Source organism: Neltuma alba, unplaced genomic scaffold (assembly GCF_004799145.2).
Source record: "Neltuma alba isolate B1F8T4 unplaced genomic scaffold, ASM479914v2 tig00013207_pilon, whole genome shotgun sequence".
Classification (NCBI taxonomy): Eukaryota; Viridiplantae; Streptophyta; class Magnoliopsida; order Fabales; family Fabaceae; genus Neltuma; species Neltuma alba.
Window position 1 is genome coordinate 1 of NW_021637512.1, and position 23,364 is coordinate 23,364.

The following is a 23,364-nucleotide window of genomic DNA, read 5'->3' on the forward strand; positions in this document are numbered from 1 at the left end:
ATAGATTTGTCACATTATAATAAATAATCATAATAAACATATATGTATTTTCTGATGCTAAAAAAAAAAAAGTAGATACTAATATACTATGTGCTGACAAGAATATTCCAATATATATAATGGAAAATTCTATTTGCCAGACAAATGAATATATATTATATTCTATTATATATTTTAAAACAATAAACGTGAGTGCATTTTAAATTATTTAAATGTTGTCAAATTGGATTTTGTGAGAGCAAGAGAAATTTCGTGGAAGGAGAAGTGATTGGTTAGGTAAACTAAGGTGATTCATGCCATGGTTTTGTTCAATTCAAAAAAAAAAATCAAACGAATTAGGTATATTAAAGTCAAGTCAATAATTAAATACTCCTCGCCAAATGGGAACACCATAAGAATTCTATGTCGAGTTTTTTAACCTTCACCTTTTGAAAATAAAAAAAAAAATTAAATTAGTTTTGTACAAACTTATAGGAGTGATAATTTGGGGTCATATATATATATATATTGATATTTAAATTAGTGTAGCCCTTCTCTCTTTTGAAAAATGAACTAAAATACATTTGAGGATCAAGTTTTAAATCACTTAAACATATATATAACCATTTAAAAATAAAATTTATAAATATTAAATCATTAAGAATTCTGATTTTTTTTTAAACTTGATTTTTTAAAATTTTTTGTAAATTTGAATGGGTAAATTTGTTGAATCTCGTGGTCGTCCAACAAGTGAACAGGTTATGAGTGGTTGAAACTTGAAAGCCAACAATAATTCTTTCTGCCTAAGAATCCCAAAAGGAAGTTGGCAAAACAATTAAAAAAAAAAGGGGTAAGGAATAACATGGAGAGACTAGAGACAGCATAAAAGTAAAAAGGAATGTCGAATTTTCTTACAGCACGACGCAGTTAGGTAGGAATGGTAAAGAAAAAAATAATTATTAATTATTATGAAATCTACAATTAGTTAAAAAAACATATATTAATTATATCGGCGAATGGAAATTGTGGTTTATATGTATCTTAAATATCATTCAAAATATAATAAAGGGCGAACATTTAGTCAATATGGTACGTCAGAAAAGTAAAACCTTAAGTTGTTAGAAGCCAATTCCATTTTTACACCATTAACTATGGCTTCATTTTTATCTTTTTTTCTTCTTTAAATTTTCTCATTTGCCATTATGTGCTTAACACATGTTGTTTTTTTTTTTTTTCCTTTTTACATTTTCCTTTTTATATAAAAGTTCAGGTAAGTTGAATTTTAAGAGTCTATTAAAGTTGAGTGGGTTTCGAGGCTCAATTAGTAGCTATAATGGTCAAAAAAATTAGTAGTCATAGGACAATTTATCAATTACTCACATATGATATTCTCGCATTTACAAAAGGATTAAAAACCCATAATTTTATATAATATAAATTGCATTATTATTAATCTCATTGAACCAAATTAAACTTTATTGCTCAGATTGTGGTTTTCCAACCTTTTGCAATCTTATCCGTTGGTAAAAGTAATTCTTGCTTTCCATTGGCCCCAAACAAAAATCTCGCTATCTAGAATACATAATCATATTGGGCATAATGCTCAGTAAATATTTTTATTTACGGAAAGGCCAACAAAAAAAAGTCCAAAAACAATCAATGCTTCATTGAAATTCTCAAGTAGTAATAATTACAAATATGAATCAAAATTAAAACGTGCAAATATAGTCTTTATATTTTCCAAAATATAATAAAAATTCTCCAATTATATATTTCTTCCCATTCTTAATAGTAAGAATTACTACTTAAATAATTTGTATTCATTGATATAAAAGCTAGTATAATTAATTTAGATACATTAAGAAAACTAAATAAATTACTTAATTCTAACAAAAAGAAACATGATCTCTTTAAAATTCTCTTTTGTAACATTAGCTTGTACTATCTTTGTTTTTTAATATAAGTTTCAGTTGACTAATTTGAAGAGATTAAAAAATTATTAAATTACTTAGCTATAGCATATATGACATAATATCTCTAAAATATTTATATATGTACTCCTCCGGTCCTAATTATAAGACCCAATTGACTTATTTGAGGAAATTAAGGAAGTAAGTTAAGTTGGTTATTTATAATAAATAAGTGTTGTCATTCCTAAAATATCCTTGCTAATTAAGTATATTGGCTAAAACTATCATTATTAGAAGGATTATCTTGGAAAAAAATGCATAAATATAAGAGACAAAATGGATTGGGTCTTATAATTAGGACCAAATAAAAAGTCAAATTGGGTTTTATAATAAGGACCGGAGGAGTATCATCATATTATATATTGATTTATAAATGAGTCAAATTAGTTTGGAGAAAAATAATAAATATAAATACTTTAAAGTAATTTAGTAACTTCTTTAATTTCTCCAAATTAGTCATTGGGTCTTACATTAAGGATTGGAGGTAATTCCTAACTAGTTCTTATATTTAGAACTAAAGAAATATTAATTATGACAAATATAACATCATCTCTCTAAAATGTTCTATATTAGTTTATAAGTTAAATAAAATGATAAATATAGTGCATCAAGATATTGTATTTATAACAAACACTAAACTCTTAATTAGTTTCTATATCAAGCATTGCATGAAATATTGTTTTTTTAATAATTTTAATTATTAGATGATGAAAATAAATATTTATGGTTAATTAATAATAATAATAATAATAATAATATAATAATATATAAAGACCACGTATATTAGAACTGTTTGAATAGACATTTTGCCCCCACCAAATGGTTCAAGGCATAGGAGGTTGCAGGTACTACTGTACATTATTGTTATTATTATGATGATGATGATAGGCTTCAGGCCAAAAGAATCGCCATCTGAATTGGCTTTGTTTTTGTCGCTTTTTAAATTTTCTTATTTGGACTCTTTTGCTTCTTACCTTATTCTGTTTTCCTTTTTCTCAACATTTCATCGCATCGGCGTGCTCCACTTTTCTGTACTAATGGCAATAAGAATTGGGAAAATCAACCCAAAAAAAATCTTAAAAATTAAAAAATTACCTACAAGGACCTGTTCCTAAAAATTATTATCAAAACCTCTATACTAATATTGTCATGGGTCTTTATTTGTAATCTTTTTTATTTTGGCGGTTACTTTTGGTCATTTTCTCATAAGAATTAGTTCAGTTGGTAAGGAGTGAGTTCATAGCCTATAAAATTATGAGTTCAGTTGTTATTAATATGAAGACCTTATTAGTAGATAATTTGTAAATATCTTTGCAGGTATTCTTTAAGTCTAAAGGTTCGGTATGTCTTGACTATGATAAGTTTTTGAGACTCAACTCATATGTAAACTTTTTTGTATAAAAAAGAACTCCCATCACTTCTTCTTCTTCTGAAAAAATTTGAAAAAAAATCGAATTGATTTATATATTCTCAGATCTTTATTTCTCAAGTTAATAATTAACTAAATACGCCATATCCTTTAAGGGGAAAAAAATAAAAAATAAAGCGCGGCAATCAAAAGGGGGAGACAGTTTATATCACGTCACAGCTTTTCTTCGACTTTTTATAAAATGAAATAATCAAATTGATTCACTGATTTTTTTTTTTTACTGTGGAGTCACTCATAAATTTATTTTCATTAGAAAAATAAAGTATCGACATACTCTCTTAATTTAATTTCCAAGAAGAAAAAGGCATAAAGGAACAATATGGATCGTTAGGCCGTCAAATTATAGCATCATCATTGTTGGTTTTTTTTCCTGTTATTTTTGGATCCAGCTAATTTCTTTATAGCGTGTGTCTTTATACAAACATGCATACATATGAAGTACATATATGAATATATGAAATTAAATTTGAGTATTGCATAGCTCTTTTAATATGCACTTTTTTATTTATGAGATTTTAACTCTTATTCTTAGTTCATTCAATCTTATACTTATATAATGAATTATTGTACCCTTTTGATTATTATTTTTAATAACTTATTGTGCCATTTTGGTCAAGTCTTGGTCCATTGCAAGATTAACATGTTAATTTAATTATTTTTCAGATGTTTTGTCGTTACAAATTAAAGAATCGTTGAAGAGGTTGCGTCATTCAGTTACACAGTCACTCATAATTAGTTCGTTAAATAAATAAATAAGATCGACATCAAAGATTAATTAATTCCTACTGGCGTATATAAAGTCACTTGTATCTAATCAAAATTAAATACTCCTCCGGTTCTTAATATAGGACCCAATTCTTGAGTTGGTTTTGGTCCTAAATATAAGACATTTTTCTCATATTTATCAATTTTCTCTAAACTACCCATATGGATACTCTCTTAGCCATAATCAAGTAGAAGAGGGAGAAGAGGTATTAAGAAAGATGATTATGGTGTTTTAGGAAAAACGTGTCACATTTTTTATAATTAACTAACTTACCTAACTTCCTTAATCTAATCAAATTAGTTAAATGGGTCTTATATTAAGGACCGGAAGAGTATATCTGATTTACCAACAAAAATTTAATATATTTCAACAGTTCTACTTCTATCGTATTTTTCTAAAATAGAAATGTCATGTGGATGGTGCACCATAACTACATGATAAATAAATTTGTAGTTTGATATTGATTCATTTGATTCATCACAATGTACCATAATTATATAATGAGTAAAATATATTGACTATCATTCTGTTTTATCTAAATTACAGAAATATTTTATCTATTTTGAAAATGTATAAATCTCCCTTGAAATCAAAATGACTATTGCACAAACCTTTCTTATATGGTTAAAATTCTATTTTTATCTATCAAACTGTTAGTTGACCAGTTAGTTTGACTTTCAAACTTTTATTTGGATAAAAATATTCTTTCTTAACATAAAATTTATTTAAACATTTATATCTATATAAAAAGAAATTTTTGATACAACAAAAAATAATTATAATACATGTATTTTAAAATTTTTTAATATGTTATAAAATTTATTAATTTTGATTATATTATAGAATTATATAATTTTAATTCTTTATGATGTATTGAAACTTATTTATTTATGTTTCTTTTAAATAGCTGGCAAATATTTTAAGCGCATATTTTTGATCATATAATATAAATTATGTGAGGTTGAGATATTATATAAATCATTTAAACTTATAATTTAAAGTTTTTAAACAAAATTTTGCTGCAGACATTTATAACTTATTTGAGGGATTATACATTTATTTAAAGAATTATTCAAATTTTCAATCAATTTTTTTTATGTTTACATTAACTAGTTACTTAATTTTCTGTTCCAATATGATAAAAACTTTAAACAGATAACTATTTGCGAAAATGAAGAATAAAACTAATATAAAAAAATATCTTAAATTCTTCAAAATAGGTTGAGCCAAAATTTAGGTATTTAGTACTCCTCTGGTCCTTAATATAAGATCCATTTAACTAATTTGATTAGATTAAGGAAGTTAGATAAGCTAGTTAATTATAAGAAAAGTGACACATTTTTTCTAAAACACTATAATCATCTTTCTTAATACCCCCTTTCTCTGCTACTTGATTATGGTTGAGGGAGTATTTATAGAGATAATTTAGAGAAAATTGATAAATATGAAAAATGAGCCTTATATTTAGAACAAAAAATAACTCAAAAATTGAGTCTTATATTAAGGACCGGAGGAGTACTACGAAGAATAAATTAGTAAATAAAAAGTATTTCAATATTAATTTTATTTCAAAAATATCTTTTTAGAATAGTCTTAACAGTATTAACGGTTCAAGCTTAAGTGCATGTTTTTAAAAATATATGAGATATTTATGTAATTAGGACAAAAAATAAAAAAAAAAGAGTAGAGTATTTTACTCTCATATAATTCATTACGTTTGGCGAGAAGTAATACCTGAAGTGATGTTTATATCAGTTTTATTTTATAATGATTGAAATTGCAACAAACTTTTTATAGTGATTGATGGGTTTTGTTTTTATACCATCTCAATTCTATTTATAAACTTTAAATTTGAGAAAATATGCATTTCATTTTATAAATTTTAATTTAGATTTATCTTAACATTTAATATATTTTTTAACTTTATTTTTAATTATTTATCATATCTCTTTTGTTGTACTTTCTTTTATCATATTTTTCTCACACATTCTCTTTTTTTATTATTTTCAGTTATTATAAGGACACATTTAAAAATAAAAATATATTTCTAACATATTTTTTAATTAATTTTAACTATTTATTTATTATTAATAAATTAATTATTTAAAATTTATAATAATATTCATAGTATAATTTAACTTAAAAATACTAAAAAATAATAATAATGATGGGGGCTTATGACTCTGACCCAGCAAACACGTGAGACTTCTTTATGTGGACAAGAGGTACGAAACGTGGGTCAGCCGTGCTTCAATTATACAGTAACAAAAATCGTAATCACGCGTTTTAAAAAGGACAAGCCATTGATATTCGCCGATGGCTGTTACTTCTCAGCATGTGCTAGTGGAACGTATAATATTATCTCCGGTCTTAAATATTAAAATAAATTAAAAATTTTATTTTCTTTTAAATATAATATTTTAATTTATTTTATTTTTTTAAAAAATACCCCTATTGCGATTACTCCTATCTTAATAAATAATTCACTTAACTATTTTTTAATATTTATAAATTAGTTATTTAGCGCTTATATTAATAATTAGCGGTAGTACAATAGAAAATATAATGTAATCCAAATGATTATAACAAAGGTTCTTCTATGCTATTTAAAAGTTACATTATTCATTTTTTTCATGTAGATATACTATTTTATTCTTCATTTATTATTACATAAACTGTTATTTTTTCTGATGAAATATGTTAAAAATGACTTATAAATAAAATTAGAGGAGTAAATAACAATACTTTCCAAACAGGGGGAAAGGACCATGAAGCATGTGCTGACATTAAAAGACTAAAATATCGTGAATAATTGAAAAGGGATGATGCTTGGAAATAAAAGAAGCAATAGGAATATTATAGCGAATCATTGTTTCGACTAATGCTATAATTTTGCAAGCATATTCCACCTATGCCTTAATAATCGAAACAAGGACGAATCAAGAGTGGGAGCGAACACAGTAGTACATAAATAAATAAAAGGAGGATTAATTATTAATATATAATAACAACAACAACAACAACAATAATAATAATAATAATAATAACAGTTGGGTAGGCCAGGGATTATGTAACCATGAAAGGGAAAGAAAACAAGGTAGCGACTGGCGCCCCACACCATATAATGTCCAAATTAAGAAACACTAAATTAATTAGTATTAGCATTAAATAATGAAGGTAGTTAAGCCACTAATATAATTATGTGACTAAGAATAGTCGTTATTAAGGAATGAATTAATTACTAGCCTCGTGGGGCTTGAAAGTTTCACATTAAATGTCAAAACACAAATAAACACATAATAATCATAATAATAATAATAATAATAATAATAATAATAATGTAAATACATACGTTGTGTGTGGTGGTTAAGATGCTTCAGTCATGCTGTTTATGGAGTTTGTTTGGATTGATTTATAAGTAGCTTTTCAAACATGATTTATAAAATACGAGATAAGTATGTGAGGAGAGTTTTTTCTCGACTTACATAAACTTATTTAAAAGTTCGTTTTGAACGGAATTCCAAATAATTTTTTTTTGCCGCAAGTTGCGAAGACACTAGCTAGTTTGCTAGAGACATAACTAAATTAAAATTTGAAAGATTAAGAGATTAATTTTTTTTATAATGATTTTTTTAGAAGGTTATGTCACGTTGTTATAATTAATTAATTTACTCAACTTTATTAGTCTACTTAAAGGCAAGATTAAGTATGTGTCTGTCGTGTATGTGTGTGAATGGTTATGATTGTGATTTGCTCCAAATTTTATTTCTTTTTCTATCCAAAATAAATATATTAATTTGATAGAAATTTCTTTATTTTACGGTTGGGCGCGCACACACATATATTGATTTGAATAGTAAATTCAAAATTTACTATGAAATAATTAAATTTAAAAGATGGAGATGATGATGATGATGATAATAATAATAATAATACTAAAAGAGAGTAACTTAGAAAAACTAGAAACAAACTCTACAATATAATTATAAAATAATTGTCATAAATTATATTAAGAAGAACATTTAAATTTAAATACTCAATAAACTAAGTGACTAAGAGGCTATATATAGGCCTTAAATTTTAATTTTGAGGAAGAATAAGACGCGAATTAACATTAAATTAATGTTTGAGTTGCAACATCTTCATCAGGCAAAATAAAAATGCAGTAACATCCAGGAGCCGAAGGAAAGGAAGAAGAAGAATTAAAAACCTGTAACTGCCAACATTTTAAAATGAGAAGAAACCAAGCCATATTGAAACTGTTTGTGACACGCATAGCTTTCATTTGATATATTATTATTACTATTATTATTATGATCATCATTGGAACCATAGGACGACAAATTATTTAAGAGTCCCTATCAAATCTGATTCTTCAGGGCTTCATAATTATGAGATCCTAAAAGGTAAGAATACATATTAGAAATTATTCTTTTAAAAAATATGCAGTTATGTACTAGTGTTCCATTTGTCATGTCTCGATTCTAATGAATTTGGGATAGGACGAGATGGGATAAAAAAAATTTTGAGATGGGACAAAACAGTAACCGGGATGGGACTCAGGACAGGGTCATCCGGTCCCAAGGTTTTTTTAAAATCATTTATTAATAATTATTATAATATTATTCAATTCACTTGCTAATAATGATGATGATAATTTTTATAGTGATTTTCAGTTTTAAATTGTAATGTTATTTTAAAAAAATCTTTCTTCTTAATAAAATAATTCATAAAGTCATTATATAGTTTTTTTTTAACCATTTTTTTACATTATATAATTGAATTTTTTACATAATATTTTTATCTTTAAAAACCAAACGAAAAACAAACATTATAACATGAAAAAGATTTATGCCCAAATTTATAATATTCTTTTTTAAAAAGGACACTATTCACCAATACGTGAACAGAAACTGCATGTAGGTTGAGGGAACAGATTAGAGACACCAAACCCGTATTGTTAGGAGGTCACTAGCATGATAAAGTCCTGTTTGATACAAAATATTAAAAATAAAGGATATAAATTAAGAGTGAAAGTAAAAAAAATGTATTTAAAAAGTATTTAATATAAGAGATTATTTGTTATATGGGATTGAACAAACTCATGTACGTGGGATTGAGAAATATCATGAGGAGATAGTATTCTCCAATACCACTTTTATAAGTTTGTCCAATCACATATAACAAGTAATTATTCATATTAAAATCATAATCCTTATCCCTTATTTTTAATATTTGTATCATATCAAATGGGACCAAAGAGTTTTTTGAGAAGTGTGCAACTCCACCTATTCTGAGACACAAAACATGAGATGTTATCAGAAGCCACCGTCAACCAGGCGCCCATGGCCTAATGGATAAGGCGCTTGACTTCTAATCAAGCGATTGTGGGTTCGAGTCCCACTGGGCGTGCATCTCTCCCTTTTTTCTTTTTTAAAGTTTTTTTCCGCTCCATCTTTTGATATAGGAAACAGTAAAATAGGGGTTGAGTCTTGGGAGAAAGATTAAAAAAAAAAAAAGCTAAAAATTATTAAATTTCAAATTAAATTTGATAACAACATTTTATTTGATATTGATAATACTGAATTACAAATAATAAAAAAATTTTATTGACATTTCTTATTTGATATTTGTAAATTTTAATTTTTTTTTATTGTGTGTACACGTATAGAATTAGTTACTCTTCAAAAGATGTGCCCCTTGAGCTTCAACTTTGCTGCTTTTGATGTCTTTTCTTGCTTTGTTTCGTTCCTTCTTAATTTTATTGTATTTTGTTTTCTTTTCAATTTTCTTAGGCACAACAAATATGCGTCTCACCTATAGCCGAATTTAACTTCCCCCGTTGCGACACAAGAAGAGGAAGGACTTTAATTGTACAATTAGTTCTAGAATTACTGGTATGAAATTGGTTTTCTAAATGATTTTTTGCACCGATATATATTACAATCAGTGTAAAGAGTTAGGAAGATTTAAAAAAAAAAATAGTGGTTTTCATAACATAATTAAAAGTTATTCATGCTAAAGACTAAAGCTAATATAATGAAGTATTTCCAGTCTTTTTTTTCTCTTCCAAGAATCAACTAGTAAGTTGTTGGTTGAAGACCTCTTTAAAGAGGAAAGTAAAAGTTTAAATCTCATCAAATGGGAATGTAGGTCAAATAGTTGAGTTATACTAAATTACGGGGTTCGATTTCTTATATATCCACATTTTTATTTTTTCTTCCTGTTCTCATTTTTGAGAGTTTAACTATCTATCTCCCTCAAATTACACTTATTTAAGAGAAAATATTTCTTTTTTCCTAAAGCCGTGGACAATTAGGATCAAGGATTGTAGTCTTTTTTATTAAGAAATCACATACAAGATTGTGATTAAATTTAATCAACATCAGATTCCTTAAAACCTATATTTTCCCTCATATTAATATCAGCTCCACGCATCTTTCGGACTTTAAAATTTGTATCGCAGCCATCTCCTTCAATTACTCAAATACGTACAATGTAAAAGTTAAGATATTTTTATATTTTAGTTTATTTATAAAATATTATCAATTTCTAATAGATTATTTATATTTAACAAATCAGGGAAGAAGCGTAATAAGGGATCCAAATATATTTATTTTAATGAAATAAAATATAAATTAAATTATAGTATTATAATATTGACCAACAGGCAACAACATATGTATAAGAACATATGTACAATAATGACTAACCTATTTAAAATGTAATCACCAATTCAAACATCAAAAGGGGATGTAGCTCAAATGGTTGAGTTTACTTAAACTACGGGGTTCGATTCCCCGCATCTCCACATTGTTTTCTCTTTTTATTTTTACGTATTAATTACCTATGTTATGTGAGAGTTTGATTATCTCCCTCAAATTACAATTATTTAAAAGAAAACATATATTTTTTTCTTAAAGTCATAGCCAATTAAGATCAAGGTCTCTAGTTTTTTTATTTATTAAGAAATTACTTACAATATTATGATTAATTTTAATCAACATCCTCAGAGATAATAAGTTACTGACTTGCTGATATGCCAAATAACTGGCAAACATAGATTGCTGATGTGACTTACTTTCATAAGGGTAATTAAAGATTTCAATAAACCAAAATTAATTACATGGTTCAAAAAAACTACTTTTTAAAAGTGTTTTTATGAGACAAAATTTTTCTCGCATACTTACTTATATATTATAAAATCACTTTTAAAATAATAATTTAGGGGGTGTTTGAATGGAAACCAAACCATGGTTTCAAAAGTACTTTTACGGTTTACGAAATAAATATGTAGAGGAGTTTACCTCATTTTGTGAAAAAGTGCTTCGAAGAAGCACTTTTTAATGTTGCCAAACACTTCCTTAGTTTTTCTTCAAAACACCCCCAGTCAAAACTCAAGGAATAAAATGCTATGTTTTCCCTCATACTGATATCACTTCCACACGTCTGTTGGACTTTAAAATTTTTATTATAGCCATTTCCTATAATTATACTCAAATACAATGTAAAAGATAAAATATTTTTATATTTTAATTTATTTATAAAAACTATCAATTTCGAATATACAGTACTTGAGGAAATCAGGAAAGAAACATAAAGAGGGATCCAAAAGTATTTATTTTGTTGAAAAAAATATAAACTAAATTAAAATATTATAATATTGATCAACAACATACAATAATTTTGCAGCTTTTCCTCTATGTTTGGCATGGACTTTAGATGATAAATAATTCGCTATCAATTATAGCTATTCATGGTTTCAATATTAGGAATGACACAATAATTCACAAAAAAAAAAATCCTTTTTTATTAAAAAATTTCCCACCTGTTGGTAAATTAAATTTAATCGCTTTCATGTATTCCTACATACCAAGTACGAAAATTGGATATTATGTAAATAGGGATAAAATACTTAAATATATTGGAAGCATACACAAAGGAACACCCAATATTTGAAATTTTTTTTAGCTTATATATCCTGAAGTTTTATTTCATAACATTTCTGATCTGAACCGTCATCTACTGTTAAATTTTACTGTTAAAGACACCGGTGAAACTGCATAACCTAACGGTCAAATTTAACGGCAGTTAATTGTCAATCTATTTTTGCTAAAAAAAAACTTTCAAGATATATAAGAGCCAAAATTTTTTTTTAGGTATTGGGTGCTCGTTTGTGAATACTATCAGAATATTTAAGCACGTTATCCTTGTATACATATGTTTTTGGATTAATTTTAATAATTTCAGTTGCCAAACACAACTTTATGTCTGTTTCTGCACCTGATGAGTTAAAAAGAGGAATTCAATTCCTGTCATTATTTAGGTATTCATAATTAATTGATTGATTAATATACTAGCTATGCTTAATTAGGATATTCATGGTCCTCATGGTTTTGGGATGACATGAAAAATTAGAATAATTAATCAAATCATTAGCTGCTGTATTACAAGAAAATCTATCTGGCTTCGTAATGCTGCCACAAACAAAAGACAGATAGATAATTAATATCAACACCATATATATGTACTGGAATAATAGACCATATATATATGTACTGGAATAATAGACCATGCATATATATATGTGTGTGTGTATAATGTTGGTTAGAATATTTTTCTAACTCTGGTCGTGTATATATACTTGTTGTGCACTTAGTAAGCTAGCAAGATATATATAGTTAAGTTAGTTGAGTTGTTACATTTTACTCTTCCGGTCCTTAATATGAGACTTATTTAACTAATTTGATTGGATTAAGAAAGTTAGGTAAGTTAGTTAATTATAAGAAATATGAGATGTTTTTCCTGAAACACTATAATCATCTTTTTTAATATCCTCCCTCCCTCCCTCACTTGATTATGGTTGAATAAGTATCCATAGGGGTAATTTAGAAAAATTGATAAATATGAGAAATAGGTCTTATATTTAAAACTAAAATTAACTTAATAATTAGGTCCTATAATAAGCACGGAGGAGGACTTGATAACTGTTAATGCATTGTGTATATATACACTGTACTTCAGTTTGGAATAAAACTCTCATGTTTACTGACCATAATTGTGTCACAATATGATCAAAATTCATACTTTTCAATTTGGATGGAAATTTAGTCATTTCGGGCAGGTTAAAAAACTTTTTTTTTTTTTTTCAGATTCTTGGATCTTTCTAATTAAGATGAACTCAAAAAGAAAATGCTAAAACTATTTTTAATTTCATTTGCTTAATAATATAATAGCAACCCACATGTTCTTCCAAAAAAAAAAAGGAATAGTTATATAATAATACCCTTTTAGCTATTATATTATTTATGTATGAGGCATATCAATGTCAATATTAGGTATAAAATGAAGCATAATTATTACTAAATTATAGATATTGTCATTTTCTCTAAAGACTTTTTGCAATGTACAGGGGAATCACCTACTTAATTATCAATATATACATAAAAACACACGCACGCACGTGTTTTGTGTAAAAATTCAAGAAAAAAAATCATAAAAAAATAATTTACTGGATAATAATAAAGTTGTGACAAAAATAATAAGAATTGACAAGTTATTTAGGTTGAAGTATAATAAATTAAATAATTCACGCAAGGGAAATTAAAGGAAGAAGACAGATGATGAGAGGTTAATTGGAAGAAGACGAATTAAGAGTGAAGACATTAAGCACGTGATTGAGTTAGGAAAAAGAGAAAATAAAGGATGCCAACTGTGAATGTCTCTGTCGTTAATTTCTTTTTCAATCAATTAAACACAGAATTTGCAATTTCGCATTCATATTCCTAAAATCCAAAAAAAAAAAATTGAGTTTTATTATTAACTATAAATGGTAGGACGTTCTACGGCCAATATTTGTTGGGATTTTCCTCCATCTTCTGTGGCAGACTTATTTGAGAGACCAAAATCTGAGTTTTAGGATCTTCCTCAATTTGAATTTCTTTCGAAAAATTAATATTTTGTCGCTCTTTCTCTCTTTCTACGCTTAAGAATAATATTTTATCACTTGTTCAATTGGAAATATTTATCCTTTTTATTCCACGGAGGCAAGTCAAACGAAAAGTCTCGGAATATAATAGAGTAAAACGAATTTGTTTTGGGAAAAAATAACGAAAATAATAAAAATAGATAAATATAAGATACCTCATCTTTCATGTTGCTCCAATTATAATTAATTATAGAAGCAGAAAAATAAATGGTCTAAGATACTGAATAACTAAAAAGGCCTCAGATATAACAATCAAAGGTACACTGGAAATAGAGTGAACCCATTATCATAAACACAAGAAAAACCATCATAATTATCCTAATAATGCCAAGCTACCTAGTGGCCTGGGAGATAATTAAGGAACAAAATATAGTTTAAAACCCTAAAGCCTAAAAAAAAATTAAATCAGAAAGAGTTTGATCAGGAAATTAATATTGCAGGATGATCACAAGAAGGCCGAGCAGAATAGCCATGAAATCTGATCCCAGAACCACTGATGAAGATGAAACCTCAGGCTCAGAAGCAGAACTACTAGGGGAAGATGAAGGAGAAGATGAAGGTGAAGAAGAAGAAGGCGAGGGGCCCACTGGAGGCTGTGGAGGAGCAGCGGGAGAAATGGACGGTGGAGATGCAGGAGGGAGGGGGTGTGGGGACATGACATCGACGATCAACTTCTGGCCGTTGATGCAGTGGTCATGAACGCCACTGATGAAGTAGAAAGGCCCAGCTCTGTCCAGATTGATTATACTCTTGCCATTGTCAAACGCAGTGATGGGGTCGCTCGCATCACAGTGATAATAATCCCATTTTTCCACTGTTAGTACTGAGTCGTTCTGGTACTCAAATTCTGCACTCACAACCAGAACCCACAACATTAATTAAGAACAACTTTAATGCCGGTAAAACAACACAGACGTTAGTGTCACGTGGTTATATATGATGTGTCTTGTCATGTCGAAGGAAAGCAGAAATAGAAATAGAAGAACACAGACACTGTCACATGATAGATTATATGAAGCGGCATGTGTCAAAGAAATGGTTGGTTTTACAGGACTCTCTCTCTCTCTCTCTCTAATCTCTCAGGCTGAGCCTTCGAAATCTCAACTTTTTCCATTGATTTCTTCTGACGAGAAATGTGAAGCAGATTCTGCCAACGCGCACGACTATATATATAAGACGACACGACATGCAACAAGTGACAAATGCTAAGTAACAGGTCGCTCATCAGTGTTACGGTGTTGCATCTGAAAAGATTAAACAAAACCTGAGAGCAGCAAAAAAATTATGTGGGACGTACGAGAGGTGAGAAGTGAAGAAGAGAGAGAAGAACTGACCAAGAGAGTCACCGATTTGGAATCGGTTTGTTTCAGCCCAGTGGATATAAAAGGCAGAGTTATGAGGGTCAGGTTGGTGCCAACCCAAGTCATCACCAACCTTGAATTGCCTCGAAGCTTCGGTGAGTGATGGAGAAGCAGTGATGAAGGTGGCAGCCATGAAAATGAGCACAACAAGAGAAGCCATATCTCTGTTTGAGTCCTCTCTTTTCCACTAATAGATGGTAGAGATACGAGTATGAGTGTATACATAAATGCACAGACACATTATGTATATATAAGGACGTGGAAGGTATTTGCAGAGAATAGTGAGGCACGATGCAAAACCTGTTCAACGTTGAACGTGCAGGAGGGTGTGGCCATTACTGGGCATCGTGGGGGTTAAATTTTCTTTTATGCCAAGAGCAAATTTTTGTTCCTTTTTTTTGGGGAAAATAATCATATGTTCACTGATTGTTAATTATTCTTGGTCCAAAAAAATTTTTTAAAAGGAAAATTGTATGCAACTATTCGTATATTACTTTAGTTTATATTGTTTTTCAGTATCATCGAGCTACGCTTTCGGACTTGGTAGTTTTTTTCTAAAATATATCAGATATTTTCAAAGCCATATAACTGTCTCAACTTCCTGCATGTCTCTTAAAAAAAGGTTCTGATTTTTAATTTTCTAATACATGTTTAATTTAAGCACATAACATTAAGGCGCCCAATACCATGAAGTATAAACTAGTACAAACACTCCACAAATTGATACCTGAACATTTTTACTGTTTTTTTTTTTAATACTTGCACAAATGAGAAAGTGGCGAGAAGATTTATGAACACCGTATTATTCACATAACATAAATAATACTCCCTTCGGTTCTTACCCATTTTGTAGAATTGTAATACAAATTATACTATAAAATATGTCTTATATCAAAAACTGGAGGAGTATATTTTATTGTATGGAGAAACTCATCATCTAATTGGTTATTAAAACCACCTGAGAAAATGTGACTCCTCAAATGAATGAATATCAATCCTCAATAATCGATTGTAATTTGAACAGGGTGCTATTGTTGCATGGGGCACAATAAACTGAACAAGATCAATCTTCGATTCCAGAAAAGAATCTCTCCATCCCGTTTAAAATGGCCAAGAAACCTCAAACAAAGCCTGATTTGTAACATTTATCTCTATGACCATAAATAATATACATAAACTCAAAAAGTAGGTATTCTATAGCAGCTCACACTAAGTATTGCTTGTGATCAGCTTTTGAACCCTACCACTTTGCAAGCAAAAGCAGAACGGGAAAAAAAGGAACTTCACCGCTTTGTATGGCAGTCATTTGGTTCTAGCTCAAAATGTCCAGTCCCCAAAGAAGGTGTCAGTAGGACGGCCAAAAAGAAACACCAAAAGCTAATTTCTCAGAGCACTGGTTGATCGCCGGCTGCAAGTTCCTCATGGTATGACAAACTTAAGAAACATTGAGCATCTTAGTGATTGATTTACTTAGACTGAGTGCCTTCTTCATTCGCGGCTCCTCACTGCGGCTTCCTTTTGATTCTTCAATACCTCTTGAGATTGTTGGAGCTTGGAAGCCCGAATGTCAAGTATGCTAGGAGGCATTGGTTTTATGGAGCCATGCATTTCTACTAGGTGAAAGAACTCTTGTTTTGTTATGCTTTTTTTCTCAACAAGTTTACTCACTACGGCATCCATTAGAGTTCTATTTCGCTCCAAGATCTGTTAGGAAAACAAGGGGATCACTTTGACTCGTGAATAGAAAACGTTCTTTGATCCATTTTTTTCCATTCTAACATACCTCTTTTGCTTGTTCATAGCATGAGTTGACGATCCGCATGGCTTCCAGATCAATTTCCTGGTAATTGAATTATATAAGAGAATCAGTTCGTTGGCCAACATATATCATTACAAAAAAGTTTGAGGCAACAGAATTCGCTTGTTTTTTTCCCCCTGTTGACCTATTTTTCTCTTTGCTCATCTGAGACCAAAACTGGAACTAATAACCACAACGCAAGAATCTTGCGAAATTGAAACAGAGAATGCATACATTAATTCGATCTGCAACCCAGAAGTTGGATATCCCATGATACTTCTCAGAAAGCCCACCAAGAACAAAAGTCCTTGCCGCAGACCTAGCATTGTCTGCTGTTTCAGCCCATATCGTGCTCAACTGAAATATTACCAAGCATGTTAACTAGTTGTACAGCCAAATCAAATTCACATCTATAACGAGATGGAAAAACTAGGACTCCAGAGGACAAAGAGGCAAAAGTAAATATATGCATGTCAGAAGAAAAACTCCAATTCCGGATAAACTATTAAAAGATGAAGCGTAAAGTACTCTCCTGTCCCAACAAAGCAAAGTCTAAAATACACAATCCTCTCCTTTATTATGAAATATACACAAATCTGTGAGTGATAATGACCAAAACACCCTCAGGAATAATACAAATTAAAGCATTCCATTAAAAACAAAACTTGTTATAATACATTTGTAAAACTTTTATTTTAACGTATTTATCATTACCTGCTATTAATCCACAATCCAAGTCAAGATATACAAAATCATATAAATTCAGAGGTTGAAAGTTTTATAACAGATAAAATATTATTCTTTAATCTGTGAGCTCTCATATCATAAATTAGTTGAAAGAAAGTAAGCCTAACTTTACCTGACCATTCCCATACCAAATTTCATCAGCTGCCCGTGGTGCTAATTGAACAGTGATATGATCAAGGAGAGATTGTCGGCTGCATATATATCATTACAAGAGACGCAACGATACCAATAAGGAGTTTTGCAAGGCAATCTTAACGAGCATTAATTTGACAAAAAATAAATTATAAACATAGCCCTGCAACATTACCATTGACCTTTCCCAGTAACAAAGAGACAGATGTTTTATTTGGAAAGCATCAGCTAAAGCAAAATATAATCATAACAAAAGGGAGCTAAGGGTACAAGAGAAAATCCATACGTAAGCATTCCTTCCCTAAATTTGACTGAATCCATCTTCATTCGAACATAACCCAGCTCCCTACCAGCCCTAGGAGCAATTGTGACCTACATGAAGCCAAAAAAATGATGAGACGCACAATGTTTACCAGGAGTATAAACATGGGGAATGGTAGAAAATAAAGAACTAATCATTTACGTGTGACAGAGGCCATGACAATTCAGGTTCCAAAAACATAAAAGAAACAAACACCAAGCTACCAGGTTAAGTTCTGCAGAATCACAACAACGGATATCTAGTGTAAATTGTGGAAACATACAGATACCACCATAAAGACGACCTTAAGTTCTTGTATGCCAGTCTTTAGATGCAGGTCAGGTTCATTATGAGAACAAAGCTGTCAGCATTTTGGACTATGCATTCTTTATTGCATCGCATTTATGTGGCAACAATAGCAATTTCAGGTCTTGTCCAACAGTGGTACATCTATCGTCTATCATTCAATAGTAAATGACATGGCACAAAGACGGTACCCCAGATGCGGAATGAAGAAGCGCGGAAGATTTGTTCTTGCCTCCAAAATTTGTTATTTACCATAATAGATGATTCGTTATTCTAACATCTGATGTGCATAAAAATAATCAGCTGACAGAATGATGCATATGATTACCATCATGGATTCTGAATTCACAGACGATATTATTCTCTAAAACTATTTAGAAGTAAGCATTTATAAGTTCCTCTGCAAGTGATGTAGAATACAATTTTAGTCAAATTCCCCATTTTAGGTATGAGAATATGCATAACCAAAATAATGCAATAAACAGTGTAATGATCATACAAATTCAATATTTTTAAGATCGGGGAAGTTCACAGCCACAACAGCCATGGCAGCTTCATTTATAGCTATTTGTTTCCAAGCCTCAAAGCTTCTCTCCTTTCTATCAAGCATCCCCCTTTCTTCCATTTGTGCAGCTTGTAACAAGTCATCAGTTGTAATCTGAAAAAGTATCAAGTAGAAAAGTCTCCATGTCAGCATAACTTAGAAATCTCTTGTTTATTCCTTGACCTCTTTCCCCCACTTTCTGAGTACGCATGTAATTTTTATGCCTCCAAAGTAAGTGGCTTCTTTGGGAGGAGAAATAGAAACTTCTGTCATCCGCTACCTTTCATAAAGGCAAAGACAAAGGAAAAAGCTAAGACAAACCCACCTCAGTCCTTCCATCTCGCATCATATTGATGGCAGCAACCTCAACTATGTTTGCTAACTCGGCACCAACCATTCCATCAGTCATACCAGCAACAGCCATGTAGTCTACATCTTCAGCCATTGGCTTTTTACGGGCATGGACCTATTGCCGCACAAAAAATAGAACAATTGCAAACTTCCATTAAACACATATTTACAATTGCTAGTTCTGAAATTAGAAGCAAAACAACTGCCTTACAAAGTTCTAAGGTTTAACTGAATCTTTAATGCAAACATAATATGGAATACATATTGGAGCTGCTACCTTTAGAATTTCTACGCGACCAATGAGTCCAGGCTTGGGGATAAATATTTTCCGATCAAAACGCCCAGGTCTTACTAGTGCTGGATCCAGAATGTCAGGTCGGTTTGTGGAAGCAATGGTAATCACTTCTCCTCTTCCTTCAAACCCATCTAAGCAGACTAGTAGCTGAAGCATTCAATAGGTAATAAACATCAACCAATAAACACACACACACACACACAAAAATCATAGCTCCAGTTGGGAACTTCAGTTGTGCCATGATGAACCTGATTAAGAGTAGCATCACGTTCCTGTCCACCTGAACCCTTTATCAGGCCACGCTCCCTTCCTACTGCATCCAGCTCATCAATGAAAACAACAGATGGAGCCTGAGAATTAGAAAGAAAAGGAGGTCAGTTAGATTAAGAATGAGGCAAGTTAGCACAAAAGCAAAAAGCAAAATAATGGGTTCAAGCAAAGATGATAATTGCAACCAAAAAGACATCAGAGGAAATTAGATGAAAACCAAACAAACAAACAACATACTTGAATCAAATACGGAAAATTGTAAAGCAACATAAAAATTGAAAACATCTTGTACCATATCCCTGGCCTCTTCATAAAGCGCTCGGACACGAGAAGCCCCAACACCAACATATATTTCCACAAACTGCGAAGCAGATATAGAGAAGAAATTAACCCCTGCCTCTCCAGCCACTGCTTTTGCTAGCAAAGTCTTTCCAACCCCAGGAGGGCCACATAGAAGTATGCCACCTGATTGAAAGACCAGGTTAACCCTTAGTAAGTCCAGTGCAAAGCACTGCAAAGATGTATATGTTAATATAACCCTGGCTTTTGAAGTCAGCTGAAGGGTTTGAAACCTGATATCTATCTATGTTTTCCCTCAAAATTTGCTTAGAAAAGAGTAAGTTCGGCATTAAAAAAAAAATCCCTCAATAATGTTAACAAAAGGAGGGAAGCAGATTGCCACAAGAAATAGATTGTCAACGAAAGCGGCAAGACAAAGAGCCTAGACTAGCTTGCTTTAATTTTAATCAATTAATTTTTCAGGGGCAGTTCAGATGATGCTATTGAATGCTTAGCAAGGGTCAGGGGAATGTGACCTGGTATTTTCACTCCTCTCCTCCGGTACATTTCTCCATGAGTAAAAAACTTCACAATCTCTTCAAGTTCAAGGCGTATTTTACCCAGCCCAGCAACATCTGTGAACTTTACATCCACGCCTCTCTCCAAATACTGAGGAAGTTTTTTATTTTGTGCTCTTCGAACCCGAGCCCCTGATTTCATAAACTGCTTTGCCATTTTCAAATAAGCATTCTCCTCCTCTTTCCCTGGCTCACCCTCATCATCATCATCACCTCAAGGCCGTCCATTTCCCTCTCTAAGGCCCTCATTTTCTTCCTCTCTTCAGCCTCTGCTTTCTCAATCTTCAGCCTATCTTCATAATCTTTCTTCTGCTTTCTATAACTAAGCACCACAGTCCTATAAAATATGATGAAGAAAAACAGTCCAAGAGCACTAGTCACATTTTGGTCCCTCGCCAAATCATACCAAAAACCTGCTGTTCGGACGTATTTTGTCCTTGCCACACGTAATGACTCCTCATATTTCCTCTTCCTTATTTCTCTCTTTCTCCTTCTCTCTTCCTCTTTCTTCTGCATCTTTATACTCTTCTCCATCATTTCTCTCTCCTCCCTTACCTTCTTTAGCTCGTCTTTCTTCTCTCTCTGCAATTCCATCCTAACTCGTCTTAGCTCTGCGGCTTTCTTTGATTCCTTCTTCGGTTTAACATCAAGAAGCGAAGACAAAAAAGACTCGACCTTAGGAGGCAAGGGAAGTTTCAAAATTGGGGGAGGTAAATCCGGCCTCTTCAGAGGCGGTGTATATGCATTCACACACAAAGAATCAATCTTCAACTCATCCCACGACTCCCAAAACTTCTTGTGACTCTCGAAGGATGGTAAAACTGTTCTTAAAACTCTAGAATCATCCAAAACTACTAAAATTGGCACTGCCCGCTGCCTCAAATTCACAGCACTGGTCTTAATTATGTGCTTGAGCTTACCTTCCTTCTTCAATTCCAATACTTCAGTGTACGGAATGCGATCAGAGACCAGAGGAAGACCTTGAGTCCAAGATTGAAGCTCCTCCGGCGACATCGCTTCGACCTTTTTGGCAGAAGGCTTTTTGGGTGCTCGTTTCTTTTCCTTGACAGTAGTGGCGGCAGCGGCGAGAGCTGAAGGTTGAGATAAGGAAGCAGAGATAACAGTAAGAGTGACTGAAAGCTTGAGGAAATCGAAATGAGTGTTCCGCCTTTTCTCCTTGGCTTCATTCTCAAGTCCCGGCGTTTGAAGTTGCGAGGAAATCGATCGAAAAGAGGGGATTTTGGGTAGCCTCGGCAGGGTTTTGTGTTTTGGGTGCAGGGAGTGCAGGAAGGAAGATGACAAAGGAGAATGTTGAAGAAGGCAATGGCAAGCCATGGAGTATCCTGAGTCAAAATGGGAAAATTCTAAATTCTGTTATTATAATAAAGGGAATTACTGAAGCCATTGATGGCCGGGGTTACATGCCGAATACGAAAGCAAAAGCTTCGCCATTGAGCGCGCTCTGAAGCTGATGAGCTCCCAAAGCTTCAAGCGACAGAATTGATCCTGGGTATCCTTCCCCAACCGGCCAAAAGCAAAATCCAGCCTCGCCGGCACTCTTATTCTTAAACGACAATCATTTTGTTGATAAATGGCGACGTCATTTTGCTGAACGACATGATATGAGAAATAAACGCTACTAGTCCGAAACTTGATATAGTTTGACTTTTAATTTGATCATAAATATAAATATAAGATCTTAATCCATTTTATCTCTTATATTTATTATTTTTTTAAAATAATTTTTATAGTAATTACACATGTTAAAAGAACAATCAAATAGTGATTTTAACTAATACATAATCACTAAGGGTATTTTAGAGAAGACAACACCTAATTATTACAAATAACTAACTTAATAAACTTTCTTAATCTATTTAAAATAGTCAATTACTCTTATATTTTTTTTATATTAAACATCAAAGATAATAGTATAACTCGAAAGAAACTTGAATGGATTTCTTGTGATGCAACAACGGGCAAGGAATAAGGCCTTGAATTTGCTTGGGAATTCTGTTTGTTTTGGATTTGAATAAAATATCTAAATACCAAATTTTTAAATGAAAAAAATCAAATGAAAACCAATACTCTTTATTTTTTAATGTAAAACCCATTTAACTAATTTAGTTAGATTAAGAAAGATAGGTAAGTTAGTTAATTGTAAGAAATATAACATGTTTTTCCTAAAACATCGTAATTATCTTTTTTAATATTTTCTCTCTCCTATTTGATTATAGTTGAAGAAATATTCATATGAATAATTTAGAAAA

The 23,364-nt window shown here is 30.9% G+C and overlaps 2 protein-coding genes and 1 non-coding gene across 3 annotated transcripts; 1 reads left to right on the top strand and 2 right to left on the bottom strand.

The window, feature by feature from the left end:
• The first annotated feature begins 9,483 nt into the window (after positions 1-9,483).
• Positions 9,484-9,556, top strand: TRNAR-UCU (transfer RNA arginine (anticodon UCU)). The gene has a single exon. It is a non-coding gene; the product is annotated as a tRNA-Arg (tRNA).
• Positions 9,557-14,560: 5,004 nt separating this feature from the next.
• LOC114735418 (early nodulin-like protein 1) lies at positions 14,561-15,653 on the bottom strand. Its single transcript, XM_028923114.1, has 2 exons — positions 15,430-15,653; positions 14,561-14,984 (listed from the first exon to the last, which is right to left on the bottom strand). The coding sequence occupies exons 1-2, from the start codon at positions 15,651-15,653 to the stop codon at positions 14,561-14,563; spliced, it is 648 nt and encodes a 215-aa protein (XP_028778947.1).
• Positions 15,654-16,502: 849 nt separating this feature from the next.
• On the bottom strand, positions 16,503-22,596 carry LOC114735433 (probable inactive ATP-dependent zinc metalloprotease FTSHI 2, chloroplastic). Its single transcript, XM_028923129.1, is given in 12 exon segments — positions 16,503-17,197; positions 17,277-17,333; positions 17,526-17,648; positions 18,151-18,229; positions 18,457-18,542; positions 19,277-19,435; positions 19,647-19,787; positions 19,950-20,114; positions 20,216-20,317; positions 20,530-20,702; positions 21,053-21,305; positions 21,308-22,596. Coding segments are annotated over 12 exon segments (2,676 nt in total). The 5' UTR covers positions 22,430-22,596; the 3' UTR covers positions 16,503-16,981.
• Between the last annotated feature and the right edge of the window lie 768 nt (positions 22,597-23,364).

Bases quoted from the DNA above. Each gene is read 5' to 3' on its own strand.
- LOC114735418 (XM_028923114.1), bottom strand. From the start codon at position 15,653: ATGGCTTCTCTTGTTGTGCTCATTTTCATGGCTGCCACCTTCATCACT. The intron at 14,985-15,429 runs GTACGTCCCACA...TCTGGTTGTGAG, and splicing joins TTCTTCACTTCTCACCTCTC to TGCAGAATTTGAGTACCAGA.